Here is a 20961-nt window from a genome sequence, read left to right as displayed (position 1 = left end):
TTATTCGTACAGTACTGCCATACCAAAGGTATTCCTCGAGCCGTTGCGCTATGGGTTGAGCAAAGTCCGAAATGCCTCTTGTCACCAACTCTCGAGTTTTCCGTGGCTGGCTTGATCACCTCGTGCCAAATGTCCGCGGGCTTCTACACCTACCTAATCAGGCTAGAGCCAGTCTTGTTACGTGCGTCGCAGCTCGTTGAATTCCAGTAAGCTGGCACTTGGCAACCCGCCCGATCAACGACGGGAAGAAACAAAGGCTCCAAGTCTCTTATTAAAGGTCGGCCGCTTGCTGGAAACATATCTACAGCGAAACCGACGTTGAATCACCATGAACATCACAGTTGCCGAGTCTCTGTCGCTTGATTCAGGTCTGCAGAACCCCCAACCTTCCGTACATAGCCCACGCCCTTACTGACATGTTCCTGGTCCTCTCTGACAGTGGAGTATGACCCGATTGCGCACCTGAACCTCCTCTTCTCGCACCCGTCCACCGTCTCCTCGGTCGCGCGCGTCTCGTCGACCATCCAGCGGCACAAGGATGAGCTCTCACGGTCCATCACATCCCTCGAGACGGCCCAGGCCTACGGGCCAGACTCGTCGTTGGAGCGCATGCAGTCTGCCCAGGCCGAGCTAGCCTCTCTGTTCCAACGCATAGAGAGCGTGCGCAGCCGCGCGCTACAGACGGAACGAGACATTACCACAATGACGGCTGATATCAAGCGTCTCGACGGCACCAAGCGCAACCTGACTCTGAGCATGACGGCTCTGAAGCGTCTGCAGATGCTCACGACGGCCTACGAGCAGCTCCGCGGCCTCGCCCGCACCCGGCAATACCGCGAGTGTGCTGGTCTCTTGCAGGCCGTGCTGCAGTTGATGCGCCACTTCAATAGCTACCGCAGCATAGAGCAGATTGCCGTGCTGAGCCGCAACGTCAGCGAGCTGCAGCGCGAGCTGCTCGAGCAGGTCTGCGAGGACTTCGAGATTGCCTTTGCCAAGGGCGAGGTTGCCGCCCGGCGCGGTATCTTGGTAGAGGCCTGCCTCGTCATGGATGCCCTAGGGGAGCACACCAAGATGAGGCTGGTGACGTGGTACGTCAACACGGAGCTGCGCGAGTACCGTCAGGTTTTCCGGGGAAACGACGAGGCAGGCAGCCTGGACAACATCGGGCGCCGGTATGCCTGGTTCAAGCGTATGCTCAAGACGCACGAGGAGGAGCACGCCATGATCTTCCCCCCGCAGTGGCGTGTCAACGAGACGCTAGCCATGGCCTTCTGCGACGGCACCCGGGACGACTTTAGGGTTATTTTGGAGAAGAGCATGCGCAGAACGGACGGCAATAGGATCGATGTGAATTTGTTGCTTAGTTGCCTCCAGGAGACGATGGACTTTGAGCAGAGCCTAGAACGGCGGTTCGCGAGTGAGCCCCGGGCCAGCATCGACACGCTCAGCTCGGCGGATGATCGGATACAGAACTTCAACGGCTCCATATCAGTTGCCTTTGAGCCATATTTAAGTCTATGGGTCGAGTCGCAGGACAAGGCCTTCGCGGCTATGATCCCCAAATATAAGACGCAGCCGCTTTTACCTGCTGACGAGGAGTTCTCTCCTCAGTCCGTCATCCCGTCCGCCATCGAGCTTTTCCACTCCTACAAGCTTACGCTCTCGCAATGCGCCAAGCTGTCCACCGGCGAGCGGCTGCTCGATCTCACGGGGATATTAGCCAAGTACCTGGACGAGTACGCCCAGCAGGTACTTCTCACCTATCTGCAACGCGGTGGGCCGCAAGGGCCTCCCATCCAGGATATCATTCTTGTCCTAAACACAGCGGACTTTTGGCGTACCAACACCGACCAGCTCGAGGAGAACATCAAGAAGCGCATCGACCCCGACATGGGGTCACGGGTCGACCTCTCATCCCAATCCGATGCCTTTATGGTCGTCGCCAGCGCCGCTGTCCTGGCACTGGTATCCAAAGTCGAACTGGACTGCGAGGGTGCCTGGCGCGAAATGAAAAACACCAACTGGAGCCGCATGGAGAGCGTCAGCGACCACAGCTCTTACGTCGGCGAACTCCTGAAGCACATCAACAGCAGAGCCGAGGAGATCCTCCCGCTCGTCATCAAGTCCCAATACGCCCGCGCCTTCTGCGACAACCTCGTCGAGCACCTCGCAACGACCTACATCACCACCATCGTGCAGTGCCGCCCGGTCTGCGAGGTCGGCGCCGAGCAAATGCTCCTCGACAAATACGTCCTGACCAAATCCCTCGAGAACCTTATGTCATTCCACCACAACGGCAGCTCCTCCCAGACCACCACCACCGCCACCACCACCCAACCCACCGCTCCCGCGGGGTTCATCAAGCGCGTCAACCAATCCATGACGCGCATCGACCCTTTGCTCAAGACCCTCCAAGTCCGCCCCTCCCCGCCCGAGGGGCTCGTGCAGGCGTACCTAATCCACATCGGCGACCGCTCCGAAACCAACTTCCGCAAGATCCTCGAACTGAAGGGCGTCCGCAAGCAGGACCAGCCGCACCTGCTGGAGATGTTTGCCATCCACCGGGAAGGGTTCGCCTCGGTGGCGGGGAGGCAGCAGCTGGTCCCGACGTCGCCGCTGCTCACGCCGCTGATGGCCGGGCCGTCGGCGGGCGGCGGCGGGGCGGTGGGGGGCAGCGGCACGAGCAGCGCGGCCGCGGCGGCGGTCGCGGGTGCGGCGGCCGGCAGGTTCGACGCGGCCTCGTTGGGGGAGAGGCTGTTGACCGCTGCGCGCGACGGCGTGGAGAGGATTGGGACCACGACGCCCGGGGCTAGTGCCGGGGCTGTTCTGCAGGGCGGCGGGGCCGGGGAGAAGGCGACGATCAATGAGAATCTGAAGAATATTGGCAAGTTCTTCAGGAGGGATATTGGGGGCCTGGGGGCGAGGTTTGGGAAGAGGGATATTACGCCTACCGGAGGGGTGGATGGGTGATGGGGGGTTATTGGCTAGGTTTATGTTGGGGTGATTGTGGGTTTGGGTTGTTGTTAAGACTGGGCTTAGCTGGTTTGGATTATAGAGCGCGAGATAGATAGACGGCCTAGACCAACTCGATCATGGGTCCTGTTGAATATCTATTCATGCGAGGGCATGTTTTGCGATCAAGGCTCCCTGTGCTATTGTGATATTGAGCGCTTGAGAAACAGGGTTAGGGTTCTAGCCGCATTTCAGTCCCCATGAAAGAGACATTCTTCCCCTCTTACATCCCTTTCAAACGGCTCGCACGACTCGCGTTCTCTGAATTCGACATCGCTAGCTAAGAATCAAATGCAATGATCGCCTAATGTCACCTTTTTGGTGTCGCTGGATCATCCGCAATTGGAATCAGCCAATCTCCGTCCATGCACTGAGTCGCGAAACAGGAATGAGCGTGTCGTGAGAAGACAACGCCCCCGCAATGATCCAAGGCATCTTCTATGCTCGCTTCTTTCCCCAACAAGGTACTGATATGCTTTACATTTACAATAGGGGATTCAAGCTAACAACGGCCAGGGACCAAGATCGTGGCGCAGAGCCCACCAGGCTGCATCGTCCCCGTTGCCGGCGCGAGCACGACGAAGCCGCCGTTGTTCGATTTCAGCGTGCTGCAAGAGTACATCATCCCGCGCCAGGCCTTCCGCAACCGCTACATTACCGTAGCCGACCCAGAGGGCAAGTACTTTGTCCTGGGATTCCCAGTGTCCATTCCCAGCCCTCAATACGAGCGCAACGAGTTCATCTTCAACTTTGGCCTTGTCGTAGAACATGATGTCGACCAGGCCCCCTACGAGCAGGTCGTGCGCCGGCTGGCGGTGACCTTTGCCGAGATGGAGAAGCAGAACGGCTATCTCAGTCTCGATGAAGATGGCCAGGGTTCTAACGCCGGTGAGAACCAGGCCAGGAGGCCCATTGAGTCCCTGCTAGAGATCATCAAGGAGGACCTCAACAACTACGGAGAATGCATGATTCCCGTTGGTAAGACTTCCCTCCGTCCCCGCCCTCAATCTTATCCACATCCACACCCTCTAAACTCTTTTCTCGCAGACGACGCCAACACAATAAACATGAAACTCTTCCCGCACTACCCCACCCCGCCCGAGGTCAAGGGCTGGCACGTCCCCGTGGCCAAGATGAAGTTCGCCGACATCGTCGACCCCACCTGGGACCTGACGCTGCAGCGGGTAGTGGCGCACATCGACGGCGTCTCGGACGTCCGCCGCATCGCCTGGGCCGCCGACGTCTCGCTCGAGCTGGCCCAGCTCGCCTTGCGCCACCTGCTCTACTACGACACCATCCTCCTGCTCGACATGTTCTTCTTCGGCGCGTGCTACGCGCCGCGCCCGGGCATCCACGATTTCATTGCTAACGTCGGGGGCATGGTCGACGAATGCGCCAATTATGTCTGTGTCGGGACTGTCGCTACTGCTGCGCCTGCGGCCGACGGAGAGGGAGGAGCTGGCGGCGGTGATCACCGGCCCGGTACCGGGATTGCTGGGCCTGGGCATGGTGATGGCGCCCGCCTGGAGGCTGTCAACGGCAGCGGCAACAACGGCGGCGGCGGCGGCGGTGGTGGCATGACCGGGCACCGCGTGTCCAACTACATGCTCATCAAGCTCATGACGACCTTTTGCGTGGGCAAGACGGTCATGGAGTGGCTCAAGGGCCACATGGACGCCGGGTTCGACGTGCTACGCTTTATCGACGTGCGGCGGCTGGTGCAGTTCGGTGTCATCAAGGGCTGCCTGTACCGGGTGCACAAGCACGTCGTGTCCAAGCAGTACCTGGCAGCCCTGGCCACCGGGCAGGCGAGGCCTATCGCCGGGGGCGACCCGCTACAAAAGTACACGGACGGGTGCCACACATTTGATCAGATCATTACCGAGCAGAACTTGACGGATGCAGAGATCATGGACAAACTCAAGAGTTTCCCCGCGCCCGCGGGCGACTTGACAGTCCTATATAGGTAATATAATCTATACCATGGGACTGGCCATGCAAATCGCGTCTCCGGATCATGCGTTATGATACAAGGGTTTGCCGTGGCAGCTGCTCTACTAATAATACACGGAACACCTCCAGCATCTAGCAACCATCGTACAAAGGGGGGTGCACAGAAAACCTGGGGTATCCTTGCCCCTAATCCCCAAACATGCCTACGCTTCGCATCCAATTTACTGCGAGTCTGCCTTAGACTCGGACGCCTCCCCCTTGGATTCCTCCTCCTTGGTCAGCCGCTCAATCTCGGCCTCCATCTCCTGCTGCTGACGGCTCTTCTGCTTCGGGAACTTGATGTACGACTCTCCTTGATCTGCGGCCTCGTCCTCGGCTTCTGCCCTCGCCAAGGACTCCCTCAGTTCCTTCGAATCCTGCTCCCCGGACTTCAGCTTTTTAAGGTGCTCCCGGAGTACGCGGGCGGCTCCCGTGTACGGCTGGCCCGGGTACGTCTGGCCAGACTTTTCGTACTCCTCATCACTGACCATCTGAATGACGCGGATGTTGTGCTTGCCTTTGCGGAGGATGAGCACCTTGCCGTCGATCAGATAGCGCCTAGTCTCCTGGGGGAACCAGAGCTGGACTTTGTTCCACGTGAGTTGCGACGGGTTCATGGCCATGTCCTGGCCTTGGATGCGACGGCCGGGCATGCCGCCAATGTAAACACCCTGGGCGATCGCGAGCCGGTTACCCTCGGCCGCGCTCTTGGCGAGCCCGGCAGCGTGCAGGATGCGGCTGACAGACTTGCCCATGATGAGGGACTCGGGTAGGATCATGTCAATCCGTGGCGCGTGGTTGACGTCCTTCTTCCCTTCCTCGGGCTCCTTGTATTCCTCTCCCGGCGCCTCTGTCGAGCTGGGCATGAAAACGCCGCCGCCGCTGTACACCATCCGGTGTTCCTCCTGTGCTTTCTTGGCCGCTTCTTCTCCGTGAACCAGTGACACGACTTCGTATGCGAGGCGGTGCTGGGCAACGCGCTTTGACTGGTCCTGCACCTGCTCCTCCATGATCTTCTGGATCTCGGTCATGGGAAGGAAAGTGAAGAGCTTGAGGAGCTTCTCCACGTCGGCGTCGGGCCGCCGGACAAAGTAACCGTACAGGTCGAACGTGGGTGTCATAAACTGGTCGAGCCACACGGCATTCCCGGCACTCTTGCCAAACTTGACGCCGGAGGAGTCGGTCAATAGCGGCACGGTGAACCCCACCGGGTCGTCGAGCTCGTCTTTGTATGATAGCTTCTTGGCGGGGTCTGGTTCGTTGGCACGGGCTGTCTTGACAAGGTCAATGCCGGTGATGATGTTGCCGTACTGATCCGAGCCACCGATTTGCATCTGCACATTGTGTTTCTCGAAGAGCATCCACCAATCCCAGCCCTGCATGAGAGGATACGAGAACTCTGCGAACGAGACGCCATCTCCTTTCTGCATCTTGTTCTTGACACTGTGAAGTGGTTAGTCGCAGCGTCATCCCCGACCCCTTTGGCTCCAGCTTACGTATCCCGGGACAGCATGGGCCCTATCCGGATCGATGTCCCTATCCTCTTAAGGACTTCCAGCATGGGGAGGGAGTTCCACCAGGCGTTGTTATTGACCAGAGCGCGTTTCCAAGCCCACTCCTTTTGGTAGCCGAACCTCCTAGCTTGCTCCTCGACGTTGGTCCATAGCTTCTTGAGCTGAAAATGCATCTTGGTGAGGTTCATGGCCAAGTCGGCCTTGGAAATCGGATCCCGGGTCTTGAGTCGGTCGGTCGGGTCCCCTACTTTCACCGTCGACCCGCCGATGAGGGTGTGGGCGCCGTATCCGTGCATGTAGAGCCAAAAGAGTGGCATCAGGGGGAGGAGGTGGCCGACGTGCAGCGAGCTGGCAGTTGGGTCAATGCCGACATAGGCACCTATCCGTTTCTGCCGCATGATCTCGCGGATCGTCTCTTTCGATCTGCGCCATTATCGGTCAGCGGCCGAGCGGCGTCTGCCAGCGGGAATCAGCCTACCCGGCGGTATCCTTTACGTAGCCGCGCTCCTCCAGCAAGTCCCAGGTGTTGGGAATCTTGCCCTGTTTGATCAGCTCCGCCCTCTCCTGCCATTGCTTTTCTGCCGCTGCCTTCTTTGCTAGATAGCCCTGCGAAATGCCCCTACGCTGAACGGATGCGACCCCCCCGGCGCATGCTAACCAGCATCTGCGGCAGACGGGGCCTCTGCTCGAGAGGACGAGCGCCTGCGACGGCGCCATTGACACGCCTGCGTCGTTCAACTAGCTCGTTAACGGTCGTGTGGTGCCTGTGAGCATTGTATGTGTGTGGTGCTTGTGTTTCGATCCGGCCGAAATCGCAAGGAACCCGTTGCGGCGCGTTGCGGGCTGTGATCTTGAATCTTGGCGTTCTGGAAATTTTTGGAGATCGCCGAGCAAAGCGAGCTCGGACCGCCCAAGCCAACAAGCAGGACCCACCAGCTCGGTTCAGGTTAGGTACAGTACAGCACTGTACCTATGTTCCATGGACCCATCCCACAGCGCTCGGAACCCAAGAAATTCCCACTCCGACCCGAAACCTTCCAGGCTCTCGGTGGGTGGGGTCGTTCGGCTGACATCAACGGCAAGACGATTGGCAGACAGAGGTCCCGATTGCCGAGGAATCAAGCACGCAGTGCGCTCGGCAACCATTTTCGCGGCGTCCCGTTGTTCCGTCGTCGTCGTCGTCGCTTTTACAATTGAACCCGAAGCAATCGCTACGCACGCGCAGCCGACCCAATTGACTGCCGCTCACCCCAAGACACCATGGCATCGATTGCTCGCTCCTCCCTGCTGCGGCAGGCGCCCAAGTTCTCGGTTGCGGCGAGGCCGGCCTTCCAGCAGAGCACAATCGCCAACGCCGTGCGCGCAACCGCCTTCCACACCACGGCCCGGAGAGACCTCCTACCTCCCCTTCCGCGTATGCATCTGGCTGTCTCCTCTAGCTCGAGTCGCAAATTGTTACTAACCACTTGAGCAGAGCGTGTCCAAGGCACAGGTACGAGCGCATTTCCCCGCGGTTGCAGCTGCAGCGGCAGCACCAGCACCTTCCTGCCCCCTCCACCCTTTCTAACCGTGAGCCCCGACATGATCTAGTGAACGACGCCGCGCCCGTACCGGAGCCTTCCCCCTCGCACGGGTCTTACCACTGGACCTTTGACCGGCTGGTCGCCGCGTCGCTGATCCCGCTCACCATCACCCCCTTCGCGGCCGGCTCGCTCAACCCGACGCTCGACGCCCTCCTCTGCGCCACCATCCTCATCCACTCGCACACTGGCTTCCAGAACATCATCATCGACTACGTGCCCCAGTACAGGACGCCGCGCGCTCGCAAGATCTTCATGTGGGGCCTCAATGCCGCCACCGCCGTCGTTGGCCTGGCGCTGTACGAGTTTGAGACTACCGATGTGGGCATCACCGAGACTATCAAGCGCATCTGGACTGCATGAGCGGCGAGAGTAGAATGTTTCGGGGGGTTGGGGTTTTGAGAGAACGAGAGGGAGAGAGGGAGCTGGCGCAGGTTTTATTCTATACAAATACATCCCACGACGACAACCACAATATCCCCGTTTATTTTCACTGGGTTATTTCCCTTTCTATCTCTTTGTTGTGTGGTTGGTATTAGTGTAGTGCGGGTATCAGCCTGTCTGAGGGTGCGGAGAAGAGCATGCGTCTGTTGATGTTAGCGGCGCAAGAGCCGTGCTCGGTGTTGTACAGCTGAAAGGGACATTGGGAGGTCAATCGTATAGAGCACGTGTAACGGCACTGTATTCGTTCAAGGTTGTCCACATGCCAAGCCACGAGTGAGGCTGAAGTAGAGAGCGGATTGGCGCGAGCTCTCATTCGATCGGAACCTCGAGCTTCCAGCTGCGGTGGAAGTGGCACGCTCGGAAACTGACCTATCCGAGCCCAACCACCAACCAGCAGCCGCTGGGCTGCCGGGGGTCCCATAACAAGGGATGCGGCTTGCATCCCAACTCAAAAAGCCTAGGACGGGTCATCGACCCGGGAAACTTGCGCTGGGAATATTCAAGACGGTTCCCGTTGTAGCTTAGTCCTTCGCACGTGGTTACTAGATCTAGACGAATGGTGACATTCGCGTTACTTCGACATGTAGCTGCATCCTGATCGCCTCCTTAATAAACATTATCCGCCCTTGCGTTCCCATGTACAATACCCATGCAGCTGCCCAGAGGCTCGGGTATGTAGTATTAATAGGTTGCCTCACCGCGCTCGTTGCGCTTTTTAATACCCCCATTCGCCTCTCGGAAACGTGACCCAGTTTTGTGTGGACAGACCTGCTGGCCTCTTTTTTTGGCCCTGGGAAGCCTTGAACACGGGCGGTGCAGTTCAATATTCAGCCTCGACTGGTCAAAGGAGAAGGCTTGTCACTTCGCGAGAGCGGCCGCGTGTCCAAGCAGGCGGCCGACTGCCCAGTTCCAAGGGGGGCGGATGGCTGCTAGGTACACAGTAGGATGGTTAGGGTATGTTGAGTTTTTGTTTTATACATATTCTTACTGCCCGATTTATCTTCGGACTCGTCGTACATGATCTCATCTCCTCATCTCATGGGTTGTCTCCTTTCCTTGGTGTCATTTCGAACTGCCGAGTCATGGAATATTTCTCTCCCCCCGTCGTCCCAGGATATTACATTACGGCTAATCAGCTTTTGGGCCAATCCATGAGATCTATTCCTGTCTCTCTCTTATCTTGCTCGCTATCTTGCTACCTTGCTACAACACTAATTCGTGGCAGTAATGTTGCCCAGTCATGCCTCGTTTTCTCATGAGGTATCTTCCCTCGGCCAGTGGCCACCAATCGTCATTTTACGGCCGAAACGTCGTACATATCTGCTAAAACAGTATCCCCTCTCCCTTTGCCAATCTTCTACCAACTCACTCCATCGACTTTGGACAGGGAGGATTGACCTTTTTAAGAGTAGGACGCGATTGTAATGAAGCCTAAAGCAGAGAAACTAGCGACTAACGCCTTTGCAAGACCTAGGGAACCCCAATACTAGAACGGCAATGGAGAAACAGAGCAATTACCTCCCGGTCCTCGAGAGTCGGAAAGCGAACCAGCGCGGCCATAAACCCCCTTCCATTTAACGCCAAACCATGCAATCTTTCCTTGCCGCGCAGTGTACGGATTCCTCGAGCCCATTGGCCCAGATTCTGTTGGGTTGGCCATTTGTTCCGGTATCCATTCCGCCCACTCGTCCTAAAAACAAAGCCAATGGGTATCTCGATCCAAGCCCAAGACTCCAAACCAGAATTACCGTCCTCCATCCGACGCCGAGACCCTCGACCCAATTTCCGCGCCTCCCCGTCGCCCCTCACATGCTGTACCGTGTGAGGCGGTCGTTGAGGGCGATGTTGACTGATTCAAAATATATTTCTGGAGTTCAGCTGTTAGCGCGGGGCCCATCATCCAACGCGACCACGATCGGGGCATGCTTACCTGCAATTCTCCACCTCTTGGAGAAGATCTTGAGTAATGTCTTGAAGTGCTCAACCTTCAGAAGCCAATCGGTATCTTGGAGCACGCCGTCCCCGTGAGAGATGAGCAGCAGCGACGCATAGTACATGGCAAACGCCCAGCAAGGAGCCATGGCTCCTGCGCTTAGTCGAGCCTCAGATTTCGCGGCATCTTCGGCCGCTTGTTGGATGAGAGTAACGAGGTTTCTGATGGTGTCAACAGGCCTGGTATTGTTCAGGTCCGAGACAGGCAGTGACCCAATTGAGAAGAGGCTCGGTTGATTGAGCTTCATGAGAGCACTAACATTCAGTCAGCCAACTCGGTCATCAATCGACGAATAGCGAGAAATATACATGAAATTGGTGCCCACCGCTGCGTTACGATCGACATTTATCCAGGTCCCCGAGACCAGGTCGGTGGTATGCTGCGTAATCGCAGTCGAGAGGTCGGCGGTCGACAACGCGCTAGGGTTCGAGAGGTGTTGCAAAACGCTGCTCAGGTACCAGGCAGAGTTGGCTTCGGGCAGTATCATGCCGCCGATCTGGCTGATATGCGCGTCTCTGACCAGCTTGCCCTGCGCGTCAAAGTGGAGTAGCAAGTTCCCAGACAAATATTGGTCGAAGGCTTCCGGGAACGGTATCACGAAGTCCAGACCGAGGCTCGTCGTGTGCATCGGGAGCTTTTGATCTTCGTACCCAGCATTCAAGAGGCTATTCCGCCGTTAGCCGTCAAAGTCGAATTTTTAACTTCCCCCGAGGATGAAGATCTTACCAGTCGACATATACTATGGCCCACCAAAGGATGGAGCATAGCTTCAACTCCCTAGGGTGTCGACCACCGCCCCAGAATCGCTTGTCGTGCCATTCGAATGCTCTGGTCATCTGGACGCAACGCCCAAGAGTCAAGTAGGCCTGCTGTGGGTTTCCATGAGAGAACTCGTACATGGCAACCAGCAATTCGGCCTGCAACAGTTCTGTCGACATCGGGACGTTGCTCTGGACGAGGCCCAGAAGAGCCTTTGTCGTGTGATACGACGCATCTCCAACCCCTGAGACCGGATTCGGATCTGGTGGCCGGGCGATCATGGACATGCAGAGGGCCAGGACGCATATCTCGGCCGAGGGTTTCTGCAACGTCTCGGCCAGCTGCTTCTCGAAATTGGCCTGCTCGATAATGGTGAACCAAGTGTTGACACCGCCAAAGTAGGATGCGACGGCCCTTTCAACGCCTCTCCGATCGTCGAGGATGTCCATAACGGTGGTTAATGCAAAGGAATCGATGTCCTTGGCGGAGTTGATGGCCTCGAACAACGAAGGAGGGATGGGCGAGCGGATCTGACGACCCCTGAGCGCCGCACGCACGGAACCACTTGCATTTAGCAGATCCTCCTCGTGCAAGCAGTCATGGGATGCTCTGGCGGAGAAAAGCGGAGTCAGTAACGGCGCCGACGCGGAGTCGAGGATTTGCCGGAACTCACTGTAAGCAGCGGCCGCACGACGGGAGCATCTTATCGCATCCCTTCTTTTTGATCTGGCAGCATACACAAGCTTTTGCCGACTTGGCGGCTCCCTGTATGGGGGATGAGGCTGGTGACGAAGACGCAGACATGTTGGGCCGTCGTCGATGGGTGTCGATGATAGATCAGTCAACAAGGCGGTGGTAACAGGACACGGAATGTCTGCGAACCGCTTGACCTGTCGGCCGACTGGAAGCTACAATATCCGCCATCTTTATTAATACCATGGAGCTACTGAGGCAACCCTAAAGTTTTGATAACAGGGCCAGGCCGCATGGGATCCGGTCGTGGTCGATGACAGCCGAGACGAGCCACACTACAGAGCGGTAAGGATCGATCCCGACGGCAGCCCGCGGGCTTGGGTTGGGGGCTTTCGATTTTGCATCGGTTGACGGCGGAAAATGAGCCAATGGGAGCGGCCCAAGAAGGCTCTTGGCTTTAGCGCTGAGCCACCCCAGGCCTGGACAAGTTCCCCAAAAAAAGAGGCCCCTGTCGTCGTTGCCTTACCGTGCATGGTGCGTACGCAAGATCTGCTTTTTCCAACCCGGCGGGTGGCCCGAGAGACCCAATATCGAAACGGCCCGAAGATCTGTTGATGGAGGCTCTACTCTAGTGTTAGTGTAGTGTAATCAGAGCCGACACAGTCAGCATCTGATACCGCCCAGTGAATGCCAAGCTACCGTCACCAGAACAAGGCTGCGGAGGCGCTGAATCCACGATCTGGGGTTGTGATCATTGACACGCACAAGAGCTCACTGGAAGTCGCCTGTCGCCTGTCGCTTATGCACCGTCAACCTAACGGGCCTTCCAGAGGTAGTTGTTAACCCAAGCGGACGGCATCGACCATGCCTTTCCGATTCGCCTCTGGTGTCACAAACACCGGATAGTTGAGTACGGGAGCAAGACACTCGTCAATTACTCGATCACTCAATCACTCAATCACTCTGTAAACTGCCTGGCGAATGACGATAGGTTAATCCAGATGTTGTTTGGTTTCCTCGATTCTCCACTCCTGGTAGGCGGCCCCATCGTTGCTGAGTGGATCCCAGCCCTACGGCCCCGCAACAGATCGGTGGCTCGTGCGGCGAGAGCTTTCGGAAGCAAACGTCGCCGCCGCAACCTGCAGCCAGAAAGCCAAGCCACAAACGCCCCGCGGGAGACATTGGTTCCGGCCAGGTTACCGCCCGAAGGAACGACCGGCGGTGAAACCCCTGCCGAGGCCCACGGAGGCCTTCGGAGATATCAGTGCACGTTCCCCAACCTCCAATCCAGTCATGCCATGCTGTGGTATCTAATGCCCATGTTGCAATAAAAACACTCTACACGCACATTATGCAGACGCAAACTCGCAAAGATGGCAGAGTCCATTCACCGCAACGTAGCCTGATCCTGGAGGCCAACGCCACCGCCAGACACTGCCCGGATTCGCTGCCAAAACGAGATCATTGCAACCTGATGGCGGACGTTCAGTACAGCGTTGGGGTACTATGTCCTCGGGGCTCTAGTAACTGTTGCACGCATCCCATCGATTGCGCCCACCTCTACACTTTGTCCGCTCCAACCTAGCGACAATGTCATTCTTAGCTGCCTCTCGACCACTACACTAGCACAGCGATGGCGTTTCCCCTATGGCCCAGTCTCACCTAGGGAAAGTTGGCTTAGTGCACTTTCGCCTCCTACTAGAGCTTCGCAAAATAGTCCATGGCCGCATACTACTACACTTACCCTAGGCTTAGAACCAAGCTAGACATGCGTAGCCTAGCAACAGCTGCCTTTCTTTCTCCAGAACCCAGGCGCCTGCTGCCTTCCAGCTCGAACCTTATGTATGGCAGCCGTAGATCCATCTCAGGCCAGGCCTTAGCATCTCAGCGCGGTCCTCGTTGGACAACGGCCACTTTGCCGTACTTGCCGACCTGATGGCTCTCATTGAGATGGATTTCTTGGCTGGCCGGGTTCTCACGGAATCGTCCGGTTCACTGTCGCCGTTGTAGCAGTCAGTAATATACAGGAACACATGATCTCTGGCATCTACATTTATCTGGATGCCAATTGGTCGATCCATGAGTGCCCTGGCCATTAGTGCCAAGCGACAACCGAAGTGGACCAACCGTAGATGATGATATGGAAGGAGTTGGCTTAAGCTCTGTCTCGCGGCTACCCTACCCGGATCTGTGGCTGTGGCAGCCGCAGCAAGACTGCACCTGACTAAATAAAAAAATCCGAGCCGTCAATTCCTATAGGTAGCATCTAGACCTCAACAGGAAAATGTTCTACCTCGTCGCTAGCACAGAAAGATTCCACGACACAACCCACAAACCTCAACCCAACCCCCCCCTTCCCACCCCTTCCCCCACCAACATCACAGCCACTCACAACCTCCAAGAATCATCCACCTCCTCCCCCTGCCCCTCTCCCAACCCAGGCGGCGTCGGCGGCGGCAGATTGCCCACCTTCTCGCACACCCAGCAACTGGCATACATATTCACGCGATCGATACACGTCCCGGGCACCCGATCGCCGACTCTGGTGCCGACGAACCCGTGGCTCTCAAACACCTTGATGTACCACGGCTCGCGCGCGGCGCTCCGCAGCAGCACCCGGCCCCCCACGGCCAGGGCGCGGTTCAGCTTCCGGATCTGGCTCGCCGCGGCGCCGGCGGCCGGGTCGAACCAGTCCATGCTGTCCATGACGACGGCGGCGGTCAGCGTGCCGGGGCGGAAGCGCGCAATCACCTCGTCAATCTCGTCGGTGTGGATGCGCAGGCCGTCCAGCGCCCCGGCCCGGCTGAGGGCCGCGTGCGCCTCGGGCGCCAGGTAGTCGGGCGCGCAGCCCCGGGAGAAGCGGCCCGCCAGGCAGACGTGGTAGTAGGGGTTGTCGGCCGCGATGTGCGTCGTCTCGACGACCGGGTCGAGCGTGTCGACCATGTAGTGCCAGACGGCGTGGGCGCGGGTGCTCGGGGCCGAGACCGCCCCCGTCTTGACGTTGTGCGCGTGGTTGGCCTCGATCATGGCCAGCTGGTTCTTGGGCACGCCGAGCGCGGTCCACAGGAACGTCTCCGAGTTGACGATGACGTTGTTCACCAGCCGGTTGAGCAGGGCCGGGCGGATCTTGGAGTGCCAGATATGGCGCTGCGCCGAGAGTGTCTCGGCGGAGAGGAGCTCTTTCACGGCGCTGCGGCAGCCAAAGACTTGGGAGATCCACCGGAAGACGCGGATGGCGTGCTTGCTGCCTCCCGTGTCGTAGAGGCCGCGACCGCGGGGGCTGGTGAAGATGCCGGCGTTGGTGAGCCAGTATTGGAATGCGCGGCTTGACAGGTGGGGCGATAGTTTGGACAGGAGGAGAGACCGGAATTCGGGGTGCTTGCCCTCTCCGAAGATCTTCCAAAAATCCTCGTAAGGAAGCGCCGTAAAGCAGGCGACCTTGAGTTCCAGGAGGTGGTTTTGAGCCGGGTTGAGGTCAATGGCATGGATCCTGGCTGGGCTCTGCATGGCGTAGGAGAGAATGTTGTCCCCCGCGCTCGTGATTGCGAGCACCACATCGTCAGGGCCAAGTCTCAGCAGGTCTCTGTCGATCCGGGAATCCTCCCACGTAAATGCATAGATGTACTCGTCATTGAACTGGGTGTGTTTCTCTAACTGATCGTCATAGTAGATTCGCCAATGGTGGTTCTGGTAGAAGAAGGATGGGAGGGGCAAGTTGGCCGAGAGATTTCCAACGGCAGCGTCAAATGCCTTGGACCGGATCTCCGGTGCGGTCCCATCCACCGCACGCGTCAGGGCGTTGGCCCGCCTCTGCTCGTTCGCCGGGAGGAGGTAAGGAGACTCTGTCGCCAGCGCATCGATGCGCTCAACGATCTCATGAGGCAGGCTTGACGAGGAAAATGGCTTCTTGTGACAACCCAGCCAGATATAGTAGGGGATGGAACCCAGCTTATTGTTCCGCAGGTTCGCCGTGAGGATAGTCCCGAAGCGGTATTCGAGATAGTCCCGGCGAGCGGGCTCGAGAGCAACCCGGTCGAGGTCGAACCATGCGCGCCAAAATGTCCGTCCGAGATAATTCACGTGACGGCCAACCAAACCGCCGGTATAGTTGCGGAAGCTCACGTCGACCTCGGACTGGACGTAGAAGTCGACAACGCCCATGATGCCATTCGGCGAGAGAAGTGACGTCAACGAGTCTATGACAGAGTAGTAATCGGGCTGCACAGCTGTTAGTGGTTGTTTCGGCTCTGAACTCCCCGCTCATCTACCCACAATCATCGACAAGCTGTACGACATCGTGATCAGGTCGGCGCCCCCATGTTCGGGACGACGGTGATCGAAATAGCTAGGGGAAGAACGAGTGGGAGAGGCCCCCTGCCTAGAGAGACCAGTTTCGTAGTCCTCAAGGCGGAACTTCCTCGCATCCTCGCAAACCACCCTGACGTTGGTCCAGCCAAGCCGGGCGAATCGCTTACGGGCTACCTCGCAGAGCGAGGGCGAAAAGTCGACAAGGTATACGCTGGAGAAAAACTCGGGGACGTCGACAAACTGGGACATGGCTTCAATGTTCCATCCCGTCCCTCCGCCAACCTGATGAATAGTTAGGCGCGCACATCAGATTTCCCAAGTAGGTAGGAAGCCCACGTCGACCCAGATACGCCTTTTCCTGGAGGCGCCATCTTCCTTCTCGGCCTTGGAGTGGAGCTGCGCTGCGGCGAGCGCTAGCATGTCCTCGCGGCCTTTGAGAAGCGTCTTCCTCGTCACATCGTACTACCGGCGCCGTCAGCTCGATTTCCGCTGCTCAAAGGTAGGGTTGGTTGGAGAGCACATACCACGCCAGCCTGGCCAGCATAAAACGATTCGAGGGCGCCCTGCTGGGTGCCATTGGCGCCACCGGAGTGCGGCTTTAGAAAGCACGAGTAGCAGAAGAGCAGGAGCGACTTCACGAGGCTCGGATCCTCGTCACTGCCATTCTGCGATGGCTTGTTTGAGAGTTGGTAGAGGCCGATGGAAAAGAATACCACACCGGCAATGCCAGCGAAAAAGATCTTGGGGCTGATGCCGTCAGGGGGCGTAATGCTACCACCAAGAGAATCCATGATATTCTCTCATAATGTGATCGAGAGAAAAGCGTCGAAATACAGTCCCTGGCTACGTCAGACGGACGACAGCGAACTGAGCAGAGGAGACGAGCAAGCGAGCTACGAGGGATGACAACAGGGGGGCTGCCTTATATAACTGTGTAGCTGTCCGATGAGCGCAACAGAGTCTCGCTGCCGGTGCCTGTGCCGGTGCCGGTGCCGCCACAGAGCCCATAGCCCTCCTACATCCGATCATATGGCTTATGACCGCTACGTGCAGACCCCCATCGATCAGCGACTGATGTACATTGTAAACTGTGACCCCACAATACATGGGGGTAAGAAGTAGACTATGTGGTGGTTTCGGACCAATCACTTGCCCACATGGGTTGGTGTGATTGAGGGATCGCAGATTGCAGGTCAAGAGCGAGCCGTGGATACATTGATTGGATGCGGTCAAGTAAACATGGTTAGCCGTGGGACCCTGAGCCGCTGTTGCTTGTACCGCGGCCCCGGTCGCTGATGTGGCCTTCTTCAACCCCAGTTTTGGACGCCTATGCAGGGATCCGGTAGATGGCGGCGTTATTGTGGCCAAGTATGTATCCCACGCCGGTTTATCAACGAGCGGCGGATCCAGACGACTGCTGTGCGACGCGATCTCTCGAAGAGCGGTTCCGACAAGCCGAGAAAGACCCTGGCGGTCGAGTGCAGCAGTTTGATGCGTCCGTTGCCCCTCCTTGCAGATATGGTGGGGTTGCTCTTGGAAGCCAATCGGGGAAATGCATACGGCCACGGGAAGGGTCCAGCATCGTCATAAGGTCTGTCGTCCCTTGGGACATGGTTGACAAGGATTCCACACCCTATTTTCGGTGAGCATGCGGCAGCGGAACGTGAAATATTACAGTCTTCCGCGTTGACAGGTCGGGGTTCTGTTGGATCATCAAGCCAGACAACGGCTCTGAAAAGCTGCTCTGTGGGTATGACTGCGGTTTGAGAGAAATGGACGCATGAAGGGGGACAACGCAATTATAGGTAGCCCAAGCAGCCCGGGAAATGGGCCACTCTTGACCCGCCTTCTGGCGCCCCTTCTTCACCCCATTTTGTGTGGTAAGGATCTGGTTGGTCGATGAATTGAGAAGCAGCGAGTTTCCAGCGGGACGGGATTCCCGTTGCACCAGCGGCCCGCAGAGGCCGACCCTGCTGACTCAGCAAAGACACCCAAGCAACGTGAACGGTTTCACAGCCGGACCTGGGGTCGCCGAGAACAGACAGGGATATAGCGCCTCCCGCGCGAAGCCCATCATTGGATGTGACGTGCATGTGCTCAGAGCCTCCGGCAACGACAAAGCTGCGACGGAAAGTTTGGGGCGGCACGGCGCGCCAGGTCCTCTAGCTCTCTTCGCATGCCGAAACCGTGTTGGGAATAGGGCCATTACTGCGACGCACGACACGACGACGACATAGGGTCCACTACGATGGCTCCGTCATCGAGTCAGAAGGGGACGGGCAAGAAAGGAGGTGCCGGCACCATTCGCCAGCAATCGCAGCAGCAGCAACAGCGCAGCCGCAACACCACCCCTGGTGCGTCGCCCGCTGTCGCTAGCCTGCCCCCGATTGAAACCGTCGAGACCGAGACTATCGACTTGCGTTTCGACGTCTTTCGCAATCTGACCTTTGAGGACCTGGTCGATCCTGCCGCCGCCAACGCGCTGTCACCCGACTCCAGAGGCCTCGACGGCGTCCTGTCCAGACTGCAGCGATTGAGTGAAATAGTCGACAAGCGAGGCACTAATTGCGACCGCGGAATGAGGCTCCTCGCCCAGACCCGGCGCCAACGCCTGGACGAGCAGGCGATTGAGCGGGGACGGGAAGAGGAGCGGAGGCAGCGGGAGGCCGAGGACGAGGAGCGCGAGCGGAAAGCGAACAAGAAGAAACGGAAGGGCGCAGATAGCCTGGCGCCTCAGGGTGGTAACATAGGTCAGTCATCTCATGTTTGGCCGGCCTGCTCTTTGCAAAACCGCGTGACGGAGGGTGCCCCATGCGAATTTCCTCGCTCACGAAAATTCTATCCACCAACCTTTCGCGTACCCTTTCCTATCACCGGAGTTGGACACTTGCCGTAGCTCTTTCACTGACTTCGCCAACTAGAGCGATCGTCTCCCCTGCGCGACTCGACCGGAAAATCTAGAAAATTGTCTCGCGACAACGATTCGGCAAGCTCATCACTTTCGCCGGTTGCGCCACGGACGCCAAGCAATATGGATGTCGACGACAAGGCGAAGGCAGAAGCCAACGACGATGACTCCAGCTCGTCCGACGAAGGCCGCCCGCCTCCTCCTGCCCGACCGCAAGCCAACACTTTCGGCGACGACCCCTCTACATTCCCGGACCCGACCGTTTACGAGATCCGGCCAGTACTACCAGGCATGACGGAAGAGGAGATAAAAGAAATCTACTCTGTCGCGAGTTACCCGAAGAGCGACCTGGCAGATCTCATTGCTGGCGACCCTCCCGACAAAGACTTTAGTAGTGCCAAGCCCAGCAACCAAATTAACTTCACCACCTTCAGCACCTACATCGAGCCCTACTTCCGGCCGTTCACCGAAGAAGACCTCGCCTTTCTTCGAGAGCGAGGCGACCGCGTAACCCCGTTCGTCATGCCAAAGCGCGGCAAGAAGCACTACACGGAGATATGGGCCGAGGAAGATGGCAGCATGGCGATCGATTCTTCCCCGCCTGGTGGACGGGATAGGCTCCCGCCCAACCAGGCGCGCGGCAGCATCGAGAACATGGACGACGAAGTAGCCGAGACGGACAAACTCTCGGTGGGCCCCCTCCTCTCGCGCCTCCTCCAAGCGATGCGGCCCGAGCACCGCGCCCAACTAGCCGATGACAAACCGGGTACGGCCAACGGCGTCAACGGCGAAGGCGACAGCGCGAACGGCATCGCCACCTTTGACTTCTCCTTCGGCGACGGCCCATCATCCAACGGCCAAGCCAACGGCTCCAACGGCATCAACGGCGGCTCCTCGCAAGCGCTCAACGGCAGCAGCACCAACCCGGACCAGCCAACAAGCCAGTCCCAAACCCTGCCCGCAGCCACGTGCATGCCCGAGTCCAACACGGAAGCCTGGAAAAAGGCCACGCACCCCAAACTAGACTACTCGCAAGTCGACGAGCGCATCAAGCAGGAACTCCGCCACATCGGCTTCCTGCCGCTGCTCCCGCACGACCCGGCCAACCCGTCGGCGCCTCCGCAGCCCGACCCGTCCGCCACGGCCGACTACGACGGGCACTACGATGACGAGGTCGCCGCCCGCCTGCGCCTCCTCCAGTCGCGCCTGCGCGAACAGGCCCTCCTCAACGGCGCCCGCAAGGCCCGGCTGACCGAGCTTGTCAAGGAGCGGATGGCGTACCAGGAGTACCAGACCATCCTTGAGGACCTGGACAGCCAGGTGCAGGCGGCCTACCTCAAGCGGACGCGGACCATGGGCAAGAAACCAAAGAAGGCCCGCCCGGGCCAGGCGGTGCCCGTGTCCGGGGCCGCGGGCGCCGCGGCGGGCGCCGCCGCCGGCATGGCGCGCCCCGGCATCGGCGACCTCACCAAGACGCTCATGGAGCGCAGGCGGCGGTGGATCGACAGCATCGGGACCGTGTTTGACGACGAGGGCCTCGCCAGGGTGCCGCGCGCCAGCGACGAGGGGAGCACCATCTTCAAACCCGGCGAGATGGCTGAGCTGCTGAAGAAGGAGAAGGAGGCGTGGGATGAGGAAGTTGAGGAGGAGTAAGTAAAAGGGAAGGTTCTTGTAGGGCTGGTGTTTCGGGTTTGGGGGGATTTGGGTGTTCTCACGGGTTTTCTTGTGAATTGGCTTACTGGCTGGCTGGCTGGCTTG

The 20961-nt window shown here is 58.3% G+C and overlaps 7 protein-coding genes across 7 annotated transcripts; 4 read left to right on the top strand and 3 right to left on the bottom strand.

The window, feature by feature from the left end:
* Window positions 1-328: 328 nt before the first annotated feature.
* On the top strand, window positions 329-2970 carry VPS53 (Vacuolar protein sorting-associated protein 53; the record flags this gene model as incomplete). Its single annotated transcript, XM_071055851.1, has 2 exons — window positions 329-368; window positions 440-2970. 2 exons carry the CDS (start codon window positions 329-331, stop codon window positions 2968-2970), a joined length of 2571 nt encoding a protein of 856 aa, XP_070911952.1.
* Window positions 2971-3433: 463 nt separating this feature from the next.
* NPR2 (Nitrogen permease regulator 2) lies at window positions 3434-4982 on the top strand (the record flags this gene model as incomplete). The annotated part of the gene is made up of 3 exons (XM_071055850.1): window positions 3434-3476; window positions 3529-3990; window positions 4060-4982. The coding sequence occupies 3 exons, from the start codon at window positions 3434-3436 to the stop codon at window positions 4980-4982; spliced, it is 1428 nt and encodes a 475-aa protein (XP_070911951.1).
* Window positions 4983-5186: 204 nt separating this feature from the next.
* On the bottom strand, window positions 5187-7235 carry MSY1 (tyrosyl-tRNA synthetase; the record flags this gene model as incomplete). The annotated part of the gene is made up of 3 exons (XM_071055849.1): window positions 5187-6447; window positions 6501-6941; window positions 6997-7235. The coding sequence occupies 3 exons, from the start codon at window positions 7233-7235 to the stop codon at window positions 5187-5189; spliced, it is 1941 nt and encodes a 646-aa protein (XP_070911950.1).
* A 543-nt stretch (window positions 7236-7778) lies between these two features.
* SDH4 (membrane anchor subunit of succinate dehydrogenase, Sdh4) lies at window positions 7779-8461 on the top strand (the record flags this gene model as incomplete). Its single annotated transcript, XM_071055848.1, has 2 exons — window positions 7779-7932; window positions 8109-8461. The coding sequence occupies 2 exons, from the start codon at window positions 7779-7781 to the stop codon at window positions 8459-8461; spliced, it is 507 nt and encodes a 168-aa protein (XP_070911949.1).
* A 1886-nt stretch (window positions 8462-10347) lies between these two features.
* On the bottom strand, window positions 10348-12098 carry MFIFM68171_00425 (Oleate activated transcription factor 3; the record flags this gene model as incomplete). Its single annotated transcript, XM_071055847.1, has 5 exons — window positions 10348-10409; window positions 10473-10789; window positions 10844-11200; window positions 11262-11903; window positions 11968-12098. 5 exons carry the CDS (start codon window positions 12096-12098, stop codon window positions 10348-10350), a joined length of 1509 nt encoding a protein of 502 aa, XP_070911948.1.
* A 2277-nt stretch (window positions 12099-14375) lies between these two features.
* MFIFM68171_00424 (3-amino-3-carboxypropyl transferase) lies at window positions 14376-17086 on the bottom strand (the record flags this gene model as incomplete). Its single annotated transcript, XM_071055846.1, has 4 exons — window positions 14376-16205; window positions 16260-16577; window positions 16632-16757; window positions 16820-17086. The coding sequence occupies 4 exons, from the start codon at window positions 17084-17086 to the stop codon at window positions 14376-14378; spliced, it is 2541 nt and encodes an 846-aa protein (XP_070911947.1).
* A 1457-nt stretch (window positions 17087-18543) lies between these two features.
* On the top strand, window positions 18544-20856 carry NGG1 (Transcriptional regulator; the record flags this gene model as incomplete). The annotated part of the gene is made up of 2 exons (XM_071055845.1): window positions 18544-19045; window positions 19217-20856. The coding sequence occupies 2 exons, from the start codon at window positions 18544-18546 to the stop codon at window positions 20854-20856; spliced, it is 2142 nt and encodes a 713-aa protein (XP_070911946.1).
* Window positions 20857-20961: the final 105 nt, after the last annotated feature.

The sequence above is a fragment of the Madurella fahalii genome (genome assembly GCF_045866475.1).
Source record: "Madurella fahalii IFM 68171 DNA, scaffold_1, whole genome shotgun sequence".
In the NCBI taxonomy this organism is placed as follows: domain Eukaryota; kingdom Fungi; phylum Ascomycota; class Sordariomycetes; order Sordariales; genus Madurella; species Madurella fahalii.
Note: the sequence above shows the minus strand (reverse complement) of the source record. Positions and strands in the feature narration are given on the sequence as shown.